The following is a 16,669-nucleotide window of genomic DNA, read 5'->3' as shown; positions in this document are numbered from 1 at the left end:
CAAAGTGTCAGATCTTGGACAGGTAATGAGGACATATACATGAAGGGGGTGTCCAGTACAGGAAGTCAGAGCAAAGCAGGCTAACGAGGGCCTTCTCCCTACAGAAGAGTAGACAGGCGTGGGAGGCCAGGGCCTGAGCAGAATGAGAAGGCTGTCTACATGTGCTTGTAGCCCAGCAGGTGACAGCAATGCCCAGAACAAGAAGGGAGGAGGAAGAGAAGTGTCTTCCTGACTCACTATTTGTTTTTAAATATTTTCTCAATCAACCAAGAAGTTCAGAACTGGACAATATTCATTTTTCTGAATTTTATTTTGTGTCAGAAAAATTAATGAGCTCCAGCCTATTAAATTTCAGTGAAAAACCAGAAGAGAATATGGAAATATCTGGACACCTGACCTAGGAATATCTAGACAGTGATATTGTTCTTTCTTCTCCTAATTTGCTTTCAGATCTTGGGAAAAATTTTGAGACTTAGTTCCCTCATCTATAAAAAAGTGTGGGTATTTTCTATTATCTAATTATGCTTTAATATTTGAGGGGAGAGTGTGTGCTTTAGGATTCCTGGATTCTTCTTCGGTTTTGTGTGTCCAGGAAAATTTAAATGGCTGTAATATTTAAATTGGGATAGTCAATTTTGTCATTTTCTAGAAGTATAGTAATTTGTAAATGGTATTTTTATGTGGAAAAAGTATATGTACACTATAATTTCTAAACTCCCTAACAGGCACATAAGTTACATAGGTGTGTATACATGTATATACTTTAACATATATACAGGTCAGTTCTAAGAAATTGAATCTCTGAGAGTGTCATGTTAGGAAAAATGTGTCAGGACATAGGACTGTGTTCACACAGGGAGCAGCCCCAACAGGACACACTATCAGACCTGATGTTTTTATAGAACACAAAGTTTTCATATCTACTGTTTAATAATCTGATCTCTCTAGTCACTGTGCAGTAAGGCAAGTTTTTTGTTTTGGCTGTAACTGAGGTTTGAACTCTACCCTTTGAGTCATTCTGCCAGCCCTTGTTTTTGTTATTGTTGTTGTTGGGTATTTTTGAGATAAAATCTCATGAACTATTTGCCCAGCTTGCCTCAAACCCTAATGTTCCTGGTCTTTGCCTCTCAGTTAGCTAGAATTATAGGCATGAACATGACTTTTTGAGATGCCACTTAAAATCATTGTTGTCTGAGTATGGACCAAGTCCTAGGTCTGCAGAGTCAGCTGCAGACCTTTTCTGCACAGTAAGGATAAGAACATGTACCTCTCATTCCAGTCATATATTGTACAAGAAGTTATGTCTCTGAGGAAAGGCATATTTTCATATCCAGGAGATCCTGGTCATATATATATAATATACGTATATTGTTCAGATTGCAGCTCAACCTGCAGGAAACTCACTTTCTTCATGGCGCACTTTTTTCTCAAGATTCCTATAGTCCTTTGTAGTTCCTGTTATATACATCTGGAAACTGTATTCTTCCTGTTATATTGTAAAAGAATTACAGGATACTTTAGAATATTGTAGGTATAGGAGGGGCTTAGTCAATCATTTATTTATTTACCCACTTATCAGTATCACTTTTTACATGCCAGGTAGTATTCTAAAGCTGTAGAAAAAAATAATAGAGAAAAACAGTACCTGCTCTCAAGAAACCATCTTTAGCTAGGTGAGGCAGCACACACCTGTAATGCCACCTACTGGGGTTGCAGGTAGAGAGTAAAGCTGGAGTCGGAGGCCAGATAGGGCAGTTATGGAGAGCCTATCTAAAAAACAACATAAGACAAAAGGGCTGGGGTATGACTCAAGTGGGAAAGTGCTCTAGCATGCACGAGGCCCTGGGTTCAATTATAGTCTAGTGCAGGAAGTAGAAATAAAGTCAACAATTAGAATTAGATATAAGAAGTGTCAGGTATAATGGCATATGCTTAAAATCCCAGCTACTTTGGAAGTGAAGGCAGGAGGATTGCACATTAGATCTAAGATCTAATTCATTCTTTCATTCTCTTATTCACTTAACAAATGTTGAGATGCTGGTCTAGGCTCTGGAGGTATGCTGTAAGTAAAGCTAAATCACTTTCCTCATAGCGCTTATATTTTGTGATGGTTTGCCTAGGGTTGTAGCTGAAAAAGAAATGGACCTAGATTTGAACATAGATAATCCAAATCAAAACCCCGGCTCTTGGGCTAGCAGAGTGGCTCAAGTGGGTAGAGCGCCTGCCTAGCAAGCATGAAGCCCTGAATTCAAACCCAGTACCACCAAAAACACACACACAGAGCACCTGCCTATCAAGCCCCCAGTTCAACCCCCCAGTGCTATAAAAAAAAAGTTTAAAAACACACACAAAAAAAACCCCAGCTCTTTCTACTATACTACATACTATGCTACTGTAAAAACTAGTAGCATCAATGTATGATGAAAACGTTTAATCTGTTTTGTTTCAGTTATGTTTATAGCTCTATAATTAGCCTTCTTTCCCCCGTAACTGCCCAGTCTGCTAAGTTGTGATGTAGAGGAAGAAGCTTATAGAAGTTTAAGGCTCCTCTCCTGGGAATCCTATTATATTCCTTCCTTTTTAGCTGGTCAAATTTAATTCAGGTGTCATGGAAATGTTCTTAGTATTTAAGAAATAGCCACAATAGCTAACTGTTTATTAAATCTGCAGCAGTACCTTGATGATAACACTGTGGAAGCTATGTCCTTTCGGAAGAGTGCAAAGGAATTACTTCAGCTAGCAGCCAGGACTTTAAAGAAATTGGGAGTGCGATTTTGGCTGAGCAGTGGAACTTGTCTAGGTACAGTTCTTATTACTTTATACTTGTTGTCTTGTCATTTCATCCCTTTTAGTTTTAGAGATGAATGCTTGATATTAGAAGTGTATTTATATACAGAATAAACATTAATGCATGAACAAGGATCTGTTGATTTCTTTAAATAAATTAATTGCAGAAGTCTAAAATAGAATTATAAATAATGTGTATAAATTAAAACATAGATTATAGTTGATTCCCAGGTAATCCTTAAATTAGCATTTTTTTATTTCTATCCCAAAGATTGTAATTGCCTTAAAAGAAAAAACTGTATTTTGTTTGTCTGGGTACCAGCGATTCATACTTGTAATCTTAGCTACTTGGGAGGCCAAAATCAGGAGGATCACATTTTGAGGACAGTCTGGGCAAAAAGTTCATGATACCCCATCTCAACAAATACCTGGGAGTGGTGGCCCATGCCTGTCATCCCAGGTATGAGAGGCCGAGATTGGGATAATCATGGTCCAGGCCAGCCTGGGCAAAAAGTGGGGCTCTGTCTCCAAAATAACCAGAGCAAAAAGGGCCAGAGGCATGGCTCAAGCAATAAAGCTCTTACCTAGCAAGTGTAAAGTCCTAAGTTCAAACTCATGCACAAAAACAAAAACTATTGTACTTACACATCATACAACCAGCTTGCATTGTACCAAAATATCTCTAATGTGAGGAAGACTGAAAGGAGCATCCTAAAGTGTTCCACAAACCTTTTCCAGGTCATTGATAATATCACTGGTTAGACATCACTGTTCAACTGAGATGGAGAAAGATAGACTTTTCTGTAGTCCTTAAGCAAATGGCTTTTAGAATCTGAGAAAGATTTCTGGATCTCCATCCAGTATTAAATCAAACTTCTCTGACATTTAGAATTATTTAGAATCTTAAATTTTGTTCTGTTTTATTTGTTCCCTTTGATATTTACTGTAGTTGATTATAACTATATTTGTTGTTTCTTCATTATGACTGTATTTGTACAAAAGTTAATTCAGCTTTTATAAAGAGTTATCATATTATTTATTGTCCAACTGAGAATATTTGGAGAGTGAAAGAAAATGCCATAAATAATTTTGTTTGTGCTACAGGTATCAATTGAGACATGGTTCTCCTATGTGTTAGGCTGTGTGGAAGATTACATGGTAATCTCTAGTGGTAAGGTCCACTGGAGTAAGCCAAAAAAGGAGACCTTGGGCTGCTGTTGAGTGGCTCAAGTGGTAGTGCACCTGCCTAGCAAGTGCAAGGTTGTAACCCTAGTACTGCCCCCCCGCAAAAAAAACGAGAAAAAGAATTTCTTACTTGTGTGACATTTGCTTTAAGATTCAACTTTTTAGAAGCAAATTTGTTTAATAGTTCGTGTCATCAAAAATGCATCCTAATTATTTGTCATGAATGCTTTTGAGTTTTTAGTGGTTTACTTCATTTAAAGGTATTGATGAGAGGCCCTGCATTCAGAACCCCAGTACCACTGGTAGAATGGCTCAGTGGTAGAGCACCTGCCTTGCAATCATGAAGCCCTGAGTTCAAACACTACTACTGCAAAAAAAAAAAAAAGTCATTGATGAAATGAGGGAGTTACATTAGATGTAACTATTCTACTAAATGATATTTAAGGAGCCTTCCACTTTTAAGGTAATTATAGATGAATATTTACTTTTAAAATAATTTGGATGGAAAGATTAGTAGAAAAATAGAGAAGATTCGGGAGTTCTTAGTAATATTGAGGCATAAATTTTAGTGTTTTAGAATGATTCTATAGTATCTAATTGACAAGGTGATACTTAGTAAGCACTTATTTTTTGACAATGTGTTGAAGGAAAATCTGTTTTATATGCCTATCAGATAGGATCTGTTCAGAGCTGTTAAGTTCCACAAATTTTGACTCAGGAAAGTATGTCAATTAAGAATTAACTATTTTATCTGTGGCTCATGTGTGTAATCCTAGCTGCTTGAGAGATGGAGATCAGGAGGATCAAGTTTTAATGCCTTTTCTGGCAAAAAAGTTTGTTGAGACCCCCAAGTGTGCACCTGTCATCCCATCTACATGGGAATATAAATAGGAGAATTGTGGTCTAAGTGGGTGTTTAAGGCATAAACACGAGAATCTATTTGAATAAATAATGAAAGCCAAAAGGGGTAGATGTGTGGCTCAAATGGCAGAGCACCTGCCTTCCATGCATAAGGCTCTGAGTTCAAAGACCTCATTACCACAAAAAAAAAAAAAAAAAGAATTTTTTTTTCAGTACTGGGATTTGAACTCAGGGCCTACACCTTGAGCCACTCCACCAAACTTTTTTGTGTATGTGATGGGTTTTTTCAAGATAGGGTCTTGAGAACAGTTTTCCCAGGTCAGCTTCGAACCTCAATCCTCCTGATCTCTGTTTCCTGAGTAGTTACAATTGCAGGCATGAGCCACTGGCGCCCAGCAAAACATACATCTTAAAGCAGCCCCCATCACTAAACGTTAATGGTTAAACATTCTAAACAGCAACTTTTTAAAAATAGATAGCCCAGTCAACAGATTATTAAAGCTAATGAGTTTTTACAAAATTAAAATATATCATGAAAATTTTTGAGGAAGTTGCATGCTCAAACCAGTAAATATATAGAAATATAGATAGGTGATAGATAGATAGGTTGATAGATAGATAGATAAAGGAAGTTCTTCAAGAGGTGACTATCACCAAGTCATTTTGTTTATGATTTAAGTTTTTTAAAAAATAATTTTGGTGCAGAAATACTATTGAACATGGATCACACCTAAGGAAAGACCATGCATGGGAGGAATAGGGAAAGGGAAGGAAACCTAAAACTTAAATGTGTTTGATGTGCTCACTGTATAGAAGCGAATATAGTAATCTTAAACTGGCTGAGGCCACTGTGGGAAGGGGACTAGGAAGTAGTGAAGAGGTCTGGTACAGATGAGCCAATATGGGTTGTAATACACAAGTACATGGAAACAACGCTAGGATTATCTCTGTATAGCTATCTTTATCTCAAACTAGCAAAAACGGTATGTTTTTCTTATTATCTCTCATGTTTTCTCTTCAAAAAAATCGGAGAACAAGAGGGTGGAACAGGTTTTTCCCAGAAGTGGTTGGGGGGGGCGAGGTGGCCCAAATAATATATACACATGTAAGTAAATGCAAAAACAATAAAATAAAAATTTTAAAAAATACATAAATAATTATTTTGGTCAGGTGCCAGTGGCTCATGCCTGTAATCCTAGCTACTTCAGGAGGCAGAGATCAGGAGGATCATGGTTTGAAGCCAGTCCAAGGCAAAGTTAGTGAGACCCTATCTTGAAAATACACAACAAGACTTTTGGAGTGCTTAAAGTGTAGGCCCTGAGTTCAAATCCCAGTACCACAAAAAAAAAAAAGATAGATAAATAATTTTGGTAGAGCAGTCTATGTCTAATCCTGAGAAATAAAAGCCATTGTTTTGAAGATTATCCATTATAATGACTTTTTTTGCAAGTCTAAATTTGATTTTATTTTATGCCTTTTTTTTTAGGATGGTATCGGCAGTGCAATATTATTCCTTATAGCAAAGACGTCGACCTAGGAATTTTTATACAAGATTACAAATCTGATATTATTTTAGCGTTTCAGGATGCAGGACTTCCACTCAAACACAAGTTTGGGAAGGTCAGTTGCAAGAATTGACTTAATTTCATAAGTTACGTATCTCAAATGTAAAGTTTCTATTAAGCAACTCAAATATTGTTAAGAGCACTGAAAACTGGGCCTGGTGGTGCTGTCCTCTGATCCCAGCACTTGGGAGGCTGAGACAGAAGGATTGCAAGTTCCAGGTCAGCCTGGACTGCATGCAGGATTCTGCCTTAAAAAAACAAAACAAAACTATTGTATACATAATTTTATCATTCAATATTGACCAGAATGGTGTCAGCAGAACCTTGTTTCCCCTGATGATTTCTGCACTATTTAAGGAAAAACTGGAAAATCTGACTTTTTATTGACAATGAGAAAATAAGGATCTTGGATTCTTAAAAATGAATTTATTACCAGTAAATTAGGTAATAATATAACATAAAATTAATGTAGAAAGTAAGAATCCCACCCACCCTATCTGAAGTTACATTAATTCTCATAAGTCAATTTAATTCTATGTTCACTAAAATAGTCCATTGATTGCTAAGGGATAGAAATATAAAAATCATTTAAAACAAGTACTAGTTTCTTAACTTACATGTCTTAAGTTATAGCTGTTTCCTCAGAGGTCAGTCAGGGATAGGTCATTGTGGTCCAGATGAAATCCTGCTCTATGGACAATTTGGTCCCTATGTCCCAATCCCATGAGCACTTGTAATCATCTTGCTCTTAATTTGCTTACTCCCAGAGAGGTATTATACTATAAAGCAAGTGGAGATATGGTTAGTTCCTGAAAAACTATTTCTTCCATTATAAATTCTCGTTTTACTTTACTAAAAAAAAGTTTAATGAAATACTTTCCTGAGGTCAAAGTCAAAGCAATAGAGCTTTAGTCATTCAACAAACATTTCTTGAACATTCTCTGTCTGGAACTTTAATCACTCTGCACCTGAAACACAAAGAGGAATAAATTTTAATTCTTAACCTTGAGAAGCTCATTGTCTAATTGGGAGGGGGAAAAACATATAAATTATTATGTGATTGCTTCTATAATAGATAGATGGACCAAATCCAATTACCATTTTTTCTCTGTACCTTAATTTTTTATTTCTTCTTTTTCATACACACACACACATATATTTATATGTATATATATATATAAAATGACCTGTGCTATGTATGTGGCTATGTATAGAATACTACTCTACTTAGTTATTTATTGATTGTGGTGACTTACTTCCCGATAGTTTTTCTTGCTTATTAAAGGAAATAATTTTTGTTTGATTTCTTTCCTTCTTTACTCAGAAAGGTACTTGATGAGGATGTTTCTATTTTCTCTGCAGAGTGATATTTTTGACTACCATCAGTCATTTACTCTGCGTTGTCATCCATTGTAAGAAACATTATTTTATAGGAATTTAAGAAAAATTAAGTGGTGGTTTTCTACAGGTGCATCCTACTAACTTCTTAAGAGGTTCTCCAACTTGAAAAAACATGACTCTTAGAATAAATATTCTATGTATACAAAGCATAAGAATCTTTTTCTGTCTTTTTAAAAAGTTTTTTTAAATGCATTTTTATTGTTTCAGTCTCTGAAGGTTTTCATCTTCCTCCTAGGTGGAAGACAGCTTGGAACTATCCTTCCAGGGGAAAGATGATGTAAAACTTGACATTTTTTTCTTCTATGAAGAGGTTGACCATATGTGGAATGGAGGCACTCAAGCCAAAACAGGAAAAAAATTTAAGTATGAATCAGATAAGTTGTTAAAAGGGACTAAAGAAGTAATTTCTTAAGGTAGAATAAGGAAACAAAGTGTGTTGAGGCTCCATTATTCATAGAGTCCAGTGATGTCTGAGAACTACAAATGGCAACAGTCTTTGACGAGGAAGTGTCACTAGGTTTGTCAGTTGAAGGTGTCATTGTGTTCAAAACCCTTGGGTCATCAGGAAGAAAATATCAAAACAAGGAACACAAAAATCAAGTCCAGAGTCTAAACTGAGAAAAACAGTTTGTCAGAGTTGTAGGAGCTTGATAATTATATAAGAATGGGTAAGAGTTGGTAAGGAGTAAGACATGATGAAGTGAAGTTTAAATGAAGAACTTGAGATTGAGTGGGGCTGAGACCACAATCCTGGGCAACCTTTAGAATGTGCCTTCAGTGTAGACTGAAGGCTAATCCTTAAAGAATATACACAAGCTTAACAGCAACCATATTTCATTGACGTAAGATGTACCATTATTTTATGTGCCGCTGAGAAAAGAAAAATATTGCCATGATTCACAGATGGAAAATTGAGAAAGGTATCTCAGAATTACTGGAATGTAGTATGTTAGATTGGTATTATTAACATCTAAATTTTTTAATACCGCCCCACTTAAACTCTTATATAGGAAAAGATAAAATGACAAAGTATGCTCTTCTTTCTGATGCAGTTGACCTATCTTCAATTCCTAGAGAGAGAATGAGTACCAAAAGGTATGGGCTTTGGAGTCAGGTAGACGTAGGAAACATCATCTTTACCCTAACTAATTTGTGGTCTTTAGCTTTTCTGAAAATTAAGTGCTGTGTCTATTAAATTTAGGTAATAACTATGATGTCAGGCATGATTATGATTATTTTACATGTGTTAACCCATCTAATACAACAACCTTGGAAGGTAGATTTCCTGTGAGACACTGAGAAGTGATATTTGCTCAAGATCACACAATAAATAAGTGAAGGAGTCAGCAAGACAGCAGTCTGTCTCTAGAGTTCATACTTTTAGCCACTGTTTCATACTGCCTCCCTGATACACCTAAGAGTATGAAGCACTTAGTCTAGTGCTTGGCATTTAGTAAGTTAGCAGCATGTAGGGGGTTTTCCCATTGATATGCTATTTAATATTACTAATATTATGAATATTGATGTTACTACTATCATTACTGCCATTGTTACAGTAGTCATGTGACCAGTGGGGTAAATTTGAGCTGTTGAGCATAAAGGAGAGTATTTTATAAGCGCAGAGGAGAAATTCCAGATTCATATTGGTTTCTTGTGGGTTGACTCACCTTACTAGAATCCCTGAAGGCAGGGAGTTTTTGTGTAAGATTAAGTTTGTTTTGGAGGTTGAGAGTAATCCAAACATTTTCCGCAAAGTCATAAGGTATCCCCAAATTGACACTGCCCCAGAGCTTATTCTTCGAACTTACCATAAAAAATTATTTATGAAAGCAAATTAATTTGTGCTGGATAAGCTCTGATTGTAAGACACATCAAAATTAGTAAATTAATGAATATGAAATTGACACTGTCACTGTGGCTAGATGAATAGGGTAAATGTTTTTGACATTTAGCTACAGTTCAGTTATTCAAATATAAAAATGCCAAATTTAATGTATCATTAAGAAATTCTTAAAAAAAAAACAAAACCCTGTAAGATAGTACAACAAAAATTAAGAATATAGAGCTAGCATACTTGCTATATAACCCCAGCTCCATATTTTACCATCAATATTACTTTCAGCAAGTTATTTAACCTTTCTGCGTAAGAGTTCTCAACTGGAAAATGGAAAAACAGAAATTGCCACAGAGTGGTTTAAAGGTTAAAAGACTTGATACACAAAAAGGATCTTGAAGAATGTCAAGATATCCTAAGTGCTAAGTAACTGATAACTTCTATTATTATCAATACAATAGTAGTAGTAGTAGTAGTAAAAACAAAACAAAACAAAAAAAACTATTCCTGTTCTTAGTCTTACAAGAAATTTACAGATTAGAGAACTGTATAATTATCTCAGTAGAAAGGTGCTGCATCTGTTCTTAGAGAACTCATATAAGAGAGTCACCATTTTTCAAAGAAAGATAATTTCAAGAGCTAGCATTAGTCTTTTTGTTCTTAAATTTCTTTCTAAGGAGTGAATTTTTCTTCTCACTGACATGATCTAGAAGCCACAAACTTCAAAAGAACTATTCACTTCCAACTACTACATTTCTGGATAGAGAAAGCTTCTTTCATTCTGCTGCAACTGCTGTTTATAGTTGCAGTGTTTGGGAAGTGTGAAGTGTTCTGACTATTTAACAAGAGAAATGAGCAGTGATAGAACTGCCTGGACAGATGGTGTGAGTCCCAGATTTCCTGTCATGTTTCTGTGACCTTAAAAGGCAGAGAAAAGAACAGGAGATGGCTGCTTAGAGTAGTTTCTTTGGAAGATTCCCCCAGCCATATGCCATTTTCATTCTTTTCAGTGCTATTTACTTTAAGAAAAATACAGTATTTTTGACACCACTGTTTCTAGGGGGAGGGAAAAAAACCTTTAAACTAGCATAGGTTTTTTTTTTTAATCTTCATAATATTCTGTTTTTATTCATGTGTAGTATATGTCTAGAAAAACTAAAAATACAGAATGCTTACCATTAAAAGGATGAAAGGTACTCAGAATGTTGGAGAAGAGTCTCCTCTTTCTGGACTTTACTCTGTGTACCTCCTGAGTGATGTCTTTGTAATAATTCTAATAGTAACAGCAGTAGTAAATATATAGTTACCAGAGTATCTACTAGGTTCAAGCAGTGTGATAAGTACTTTATGTATATAATCTTAGATAGTCCTTACACTATTCCTGCGGGTTAGGTATTCTCACACCAGTTAGACATAAGAAGACTAAAGCTCAAGAAATGAAGTCGCTTGAGGTCACTGTCCATTAATAGCAGGGCTAAGATTTAACCTGAGACTTGATTGACTCAAACCTAAATGCTTTCTTCTAAGACTTAGTAGATTAAGTAAGTTAATAAATGTAATGCATTTAGAACAGAAACCAGCAATACTGTCAGTACCTTGTAAGTACTGTATTAGTATGAGCTGCTGCTGATAGTGTCATTACTATATTACTGCTACATGGTCGTTATTACTGCTGTGCTCTAGGGCATAAAGCATAGCATCCTCTACACAGTGCTGAGTGGAATGTGGGATTTGTTTCTCTCTAGGTAAGCATTTTTTTCCCAGGTATCAATTCAGTCTTTTACTCCTTTACTTCCCATTTGCTCTTTCTTTAAAGTTGTTCTTTCACCTATTCCATTTTCAAATATTGTCTGCATTTTCTATATCTACTTTTCTTCTTTAGAGTCCAGATTGCCAGTAAGAAAATGTGATGGATATAGTAATTTTTTAATTCCACAACTTTACAGTTCTTATACCTGCCAGTTAAGTTTCTTTTTGTTATTGCTTTCCTTCCTGTTTTACTCAACTGATACAGATGGAGACCAGAAGTTTTAGAGGTAATCATAATAGTTAACTTTTATTGAATATTCACTATGTGCTAGGTGCTATGATGCTGTACTTTTATATGCATCATCTTATTTAACCTTTACAAACCTTTGTAAGGGAGATTTTAATATTAGTGCTTTTATTTAATAGATGAGGAGATTAAGGCAGAGACTCAAACCTAAGTCTGTATTACTTCAGAGCTTATGTTCTTAACTGTACCCCATGTTAGTGTCACCACTGTCTCTGTCATGTTGTTAATATTCCCTTCATGGATACATTGTCATGGTAATATAGCTACCCCTATATCTTCTAATAGGAATTCCTATGACTTCTAATAGGAAATATTCTGTTCCTTAAGTTAGTAGTGGGTTCCTTACACCTTCTTATATTCACTATTTCTGCTTCCTAGATAGACTTCAAAAATTTTGACTCATCCTTTGTGGACTACACACCCATTCAATTGTGACTTCTATGTAATTTATTTATTCATTTCTATAAAATATATTTAAGAGTACTCTGTATCTTAGATACTGATGCTACTATATTTCTGCTATCAAGGAGCTCATAATCTAGACCATAAAAACAAATGTTAAAGTACTCTATCAGTGCAATTACTGAACTATGTACAAATTATAGTTGAGTCAGCAAACTCACCCTATCTAGAAACAATAGCAAGGAAAAATGGCTTAAAAACAGAGAGGTTGGTTAGATAGACATAGAGGTGGAGAAAGGCTTAATAATAGCTTTATTTAACTGTTTTTCTACTCTGGTTGCTTTCATTTTTTAATTAAAATTCTGAGAGCATCTTTGCATATAAAATAAAAACTTTATTTGGATTTATTTCCTTAAACAGATACCCAGAAGTGGAATAAAAGGTTTGTATACACACATACATACACACACACATACACATACACCCCAGAATATTATTCAGACATAAAGAGAAGGAAATTCTGTCATTCGCGTTAATATAAAAGGATTGGGGATACATTAAGTGAACTAAGTCAGACCTAGAAAGACAAGTGCTGCATGTATGTCTTATGTGGAAGTTAAAAAGAAGTTGACTTGAATATTGAATACTAATTACTACTGATTGAGAAAGGAGTGGGAGGGATAAAGGGAGGCTAGATTTGATCAGTTTACACTATATGGACATACTGAACTAAAGTATTGAATCCCATTGATATCTACAATTAATACATGTTAATCAAAAAAGGTCAAGTTGTCTTCATTTGACCATACTGTCATACATAGAAGTTTAATAATAACCTTGACATTCAGGTGTTTTTTTTTTTGGTGACACTGGTGTAGGGACTCAGGGCCTCACACTTGCTAGGCAGGCACTCTTACTGCTTGAGCCACTCCACTAGCAACCTTGACATTCAGATCATAATCAATCATATATCATATGAATAATCAATGGGCAAATTTATCCTTAGTAATTCTGAAAAAGAAAAGGTGCGTGTGTTTTATTTTGATACATATCGCCTTCCTAAAAAGCTGTGTAAATTTTATATAGTCAACAGTAGTGAATAAGAGTGCTACATTACTGAGTTTTCCATTGCACTTACAGTAATTCATGACTCCCCTGATAGGTCCTTTCACTAACTTTTTTTCCACTTTTTTTCATTAACCCAAGGTATCTTGTCATAAAACTAGGATGGTCGTTGATGGCAAGTTACCGGCAGTTATTATCTTTCTGTTAATTTTCCAAATATCCATTGGCTTTTAGTCCTCCCAAAAATCTTTTCCCCATTTTCCATTTCAAAATTCAGCTATAAAACATTACAGTGTTTTTAATGCCTCACTTAAAATTATTTGTTAGATGCTATGTAGAGACTTCTATATCTCAACTTTGTACAGGTGTGATTTTTTAGTGAGTGAGCCCAGGAATCAGAGTGAACCCTGGATTCAAATGTGAGTTCTGTCTTTGTGTCACCTAATTAACTTCTGAGCTTCAGATTTCTCCTCCATAAAATGAAAATAACACTGCATCCCTCACAACATATAATGCTTGAATTAAATAATGTGAGATCACCTGGTTTACTGCTCGGCACTTAATAGATTCTCAACTGTTTGCTGATTCTGAATTAGATAGGCAGAACTTGAAACTACTATTACAAAGGTTCATTGCCATGTAGCAATTAGAAAAAAATCATGTAACAGTGAATTAAAGTGTACCAGATAGATGTTAAAAAGAGGAATACAAGCTTACCCTACATATAACTGCAGAGATATAGATACTAGGAACAAAAGAAGTAGAGAGAATGCTGAGGTAAGGGTTGAGGCAGCACAATTTGAATGAATATTGTTGAGTGGGGTTGCTATTAAGTTAGATAGAGTTGGCTCTAAGAAAGGAAATTTAATGAAGTGTAGAGAAGGTGATACGAGCAATACTGGTGAACCTGTTAATTGACAGAGAGGGTTAGTGTTGGGCCATAGTTTTGGATTTGACATAATATGTGAAGAGTCTCTCTTAGGGCTTTAAGTGACAAATGTATTAAAATAGAAGCCCTATTGGGGAATATTGCTAATAGCTAGCATGTGTGTGTGTGTGTGTGTGTGTGTGTGTGTGTGTGTGTACATGGAGAAGTGAAAGCGTTGTTAGAGCAAACCTCCCCCCCTCAAAAAAAAGAAAAACAGCTGTTACAGTAAGCTAAAGTTGGATACTTTCAAATAATTTTCCAAAGTTGGTTGTACCAATTTTTTCCATCACTCTACTAAACAGAAGGTAATTGGAAGAGCTAGTAAAAGGACTTAACCATCACACCTGGCTATGAACAAGGGATCCTGACCCTGAAGGAAATCCAAGAAAACTCTAAGGATCCAAAGTTTATAACCTTAGAGCTCAGGAAAATTAGGAATCAGGAGATAATAATGTAAATTTTAAAAATTGAACTGTAGCAGACATAGTAGCTGGGTGCAGTGGGACACACCTGTCATCCAAGCCTTGCAGGAGACTGAGACTGGGAGAATTGCAGTTCCAGGCTAGTGGGTAAAAAAGTTCATGAGACCCTCCCCCATCTCAATGGAAAAAAGCTGGGCATGTTGGTACTTGTCATCCCAGCTACTTTGGAAAGCCTAAAATGAGATTGTGGTCCAGGCTGGCCTGGGCAAAAAGCAAGACCCTATCTCCAAAATAGCCAGAGCAAAAAGGGCTAGAGATGTGGCTCAAGTGGTAGATAGACCTCTTGCCTCCCTAGCACAAAGCTCTGAGTTCAAGGTCCAGTACTGAAAACACACACACAAACTGTTCTGATTTCTAATATTACAGTTTAATTACACCTGATAATTTATGTAAAAGGATTATGTAGCTGGGTACCAGTGGCTCACGCCTGTAATCCTAGCTTCTTTGGAGGCAGAGATCAGAAGAATCACAGTTCAAAGCCAACCCAGGCAAATACTTCTCAAGACCCTATCTTGAAAAAAGCCACCACAAAAAAGGGCTGGTAGAGTAGCTCAAGGTGTAGGCCCTGGGTTCAAGCTCCAGCACTGCAAAAAAATAAAAATAAAAATAGAAGAATCATGTTGCTACCTTTTTTTCCTCAACATAATGTTGTTGAGACTCACCCATGTTTTTACATATTATAGCTGTTTTTTAGTCATTTTCTTTGTTATATGACTAGACCACAAATATTTATCAAGTTCATTGTAGTATGCTATTTTGGGTTGCTTTCATTCTGGGGCTATCCTAAGTGAATCTGTAGTGAACATGTGTACACGTCTTTTAGTACTTTGTGCATGTTTGTTTCCATCCATTTGGGTTGCTATAATAAAATAAAATACCATGAACATGATGGCTTTTAAACAATAGAAAGTATTTCTCACAGTCCTGAAGGCCAGGAGGTGCCAACGTGCTTGCGTGCTGGTGAGGGCACGCTTCCAGTTCACATACTACTAACTTTTCCCTTTGTCTTCACACCGTAGAATGAACTCTCTCAGGTCTCTCTTATAAATGCACTACTCCCATTCATGAGGGCCTCATTCTCATGACCTAATCACCTACTGCTTCTGAGGAGTTAGTATTTCAAAATGAATTTCAAGGGGATGAAAACATTCAGACTGTGGCAGTGATTTTCTATTGTGTCAGATTCATAAAGTATGGGTAGTTTGGTCATAGGGTATACATTTTTCAACCTCAGTTTTGCTTCCAAATAGTTTTCCAAAGTTGGTTGTATCAATTTACACTCTGCATTGTATTACAGGACTTTTCATTTCCCCATATTCTTGCCATCACTTGGCATTGCCAGACTTTAATTTTAACCATCCTGTGGGTGTGTAGTGTTACTACCCTGAAGTTTTATTTTCCACTTCCCTAATGACTTAACGAAGGCCGCTAGTTTTTTATTTTCACCAAGCACTTAGATATTCTCATTTGTGAGGCATATTCTTTTCAGTTTGTTCTGAGTTGTCAGTCTTTTTCTTACTAATCTGTAGCTCTTATATATTGAAAGTATCTTCTCCTGATTTGTCCTTTTTTTCTTTTCACTCTCTTAATGATACCTTGTTTACTGGAAGTTCTTAATTTTAATGTAATTCACTGTATCAGTCTATTTATGGTTAGTAATTTTAGTGTCCTTTTTTAGGTGTTACCAAGGAAAGATTTGCCATTTTAGGAGAGGGAAGGATATTCTCTTATATTACCTTCTATAAACTTCATTGTTTAGAATAAAGATTAAGTTTAAACTCCAGACTTTATTTGGATTCACCAATTTTTCCACTGGTGTCCTTTTTCTTGTCTAAGAGCCAATCTTTTTACACTTAGACACCCTGCCTTTTGAAACTTGATTTTAGTGTAAGTTCTTAATAATACCAGATAATCATCCATCATTGCATGTCTTGGTTCTGCCTAGTCCAGGGCACTGAGTTGCCTTCTCAATGGACTCACTCACTCCTTAGTTATCTCTATCTGGAAATAATCTGCTTGTCCTCTGAAGTTCCATAGTTCCCCCACCTCTTGACATCCCTCAGGCTTTAATTGGAGTACATTTGCTGATTTATCTGTGGGGTG

General features: G+C 35.8%; 1 protein-coding gene across 4 annotated transcripts in view; it reads left to right on the top strand.

Annotated features, from left to right (window-relative positions):
- The window catches only part of Fktn (fukutin), a 60,821-nt gene that overhangs the window by 27,527 nt on the left and 16,625 nt on the right, over positions 1-16,669 (top strand). For all 4 annotated transcript variants that reach the window (XM_074051326.1, XM_074051327.1, XM_074051325.1 and 1 more), the window contains exons 7-9: positions 2,671-2,800; positions 6,320-6,453; positions 8,035-8,162. In XM_074051326.1, the coding sequence (XP_073907427.1) occupies positions 2,671-2,800; positions 6,320-6,453; positions 8,035-8,162 (392 nt within the window). The remainder of the gene's footprint in view (positions 1-2,670; positions 2,801-6,319; positions 6,454-8,034; positions 8,163-16,669) is intronic.

The sequence above is a fragment of the Castor canadensis genome, chromosome 13 (genome assembly GCF_047511655.1).
Source record: "Castor canadensis chromosome 13, mCasCan1.hap1v2, whole genome shotgun sequence".
In the NCBI taxonomy this organism is placed as follows: Eukaryota; Metazoa; Chordata; class Mammalia; order Rodentia; family Castoridae; genus Castor; species Castor canadensis.
The sequence above is the reverse complement of the archived record's forward strand: the minus strand, read 5'-3'. Positions and strand labels throughout refer to the sequence as shown.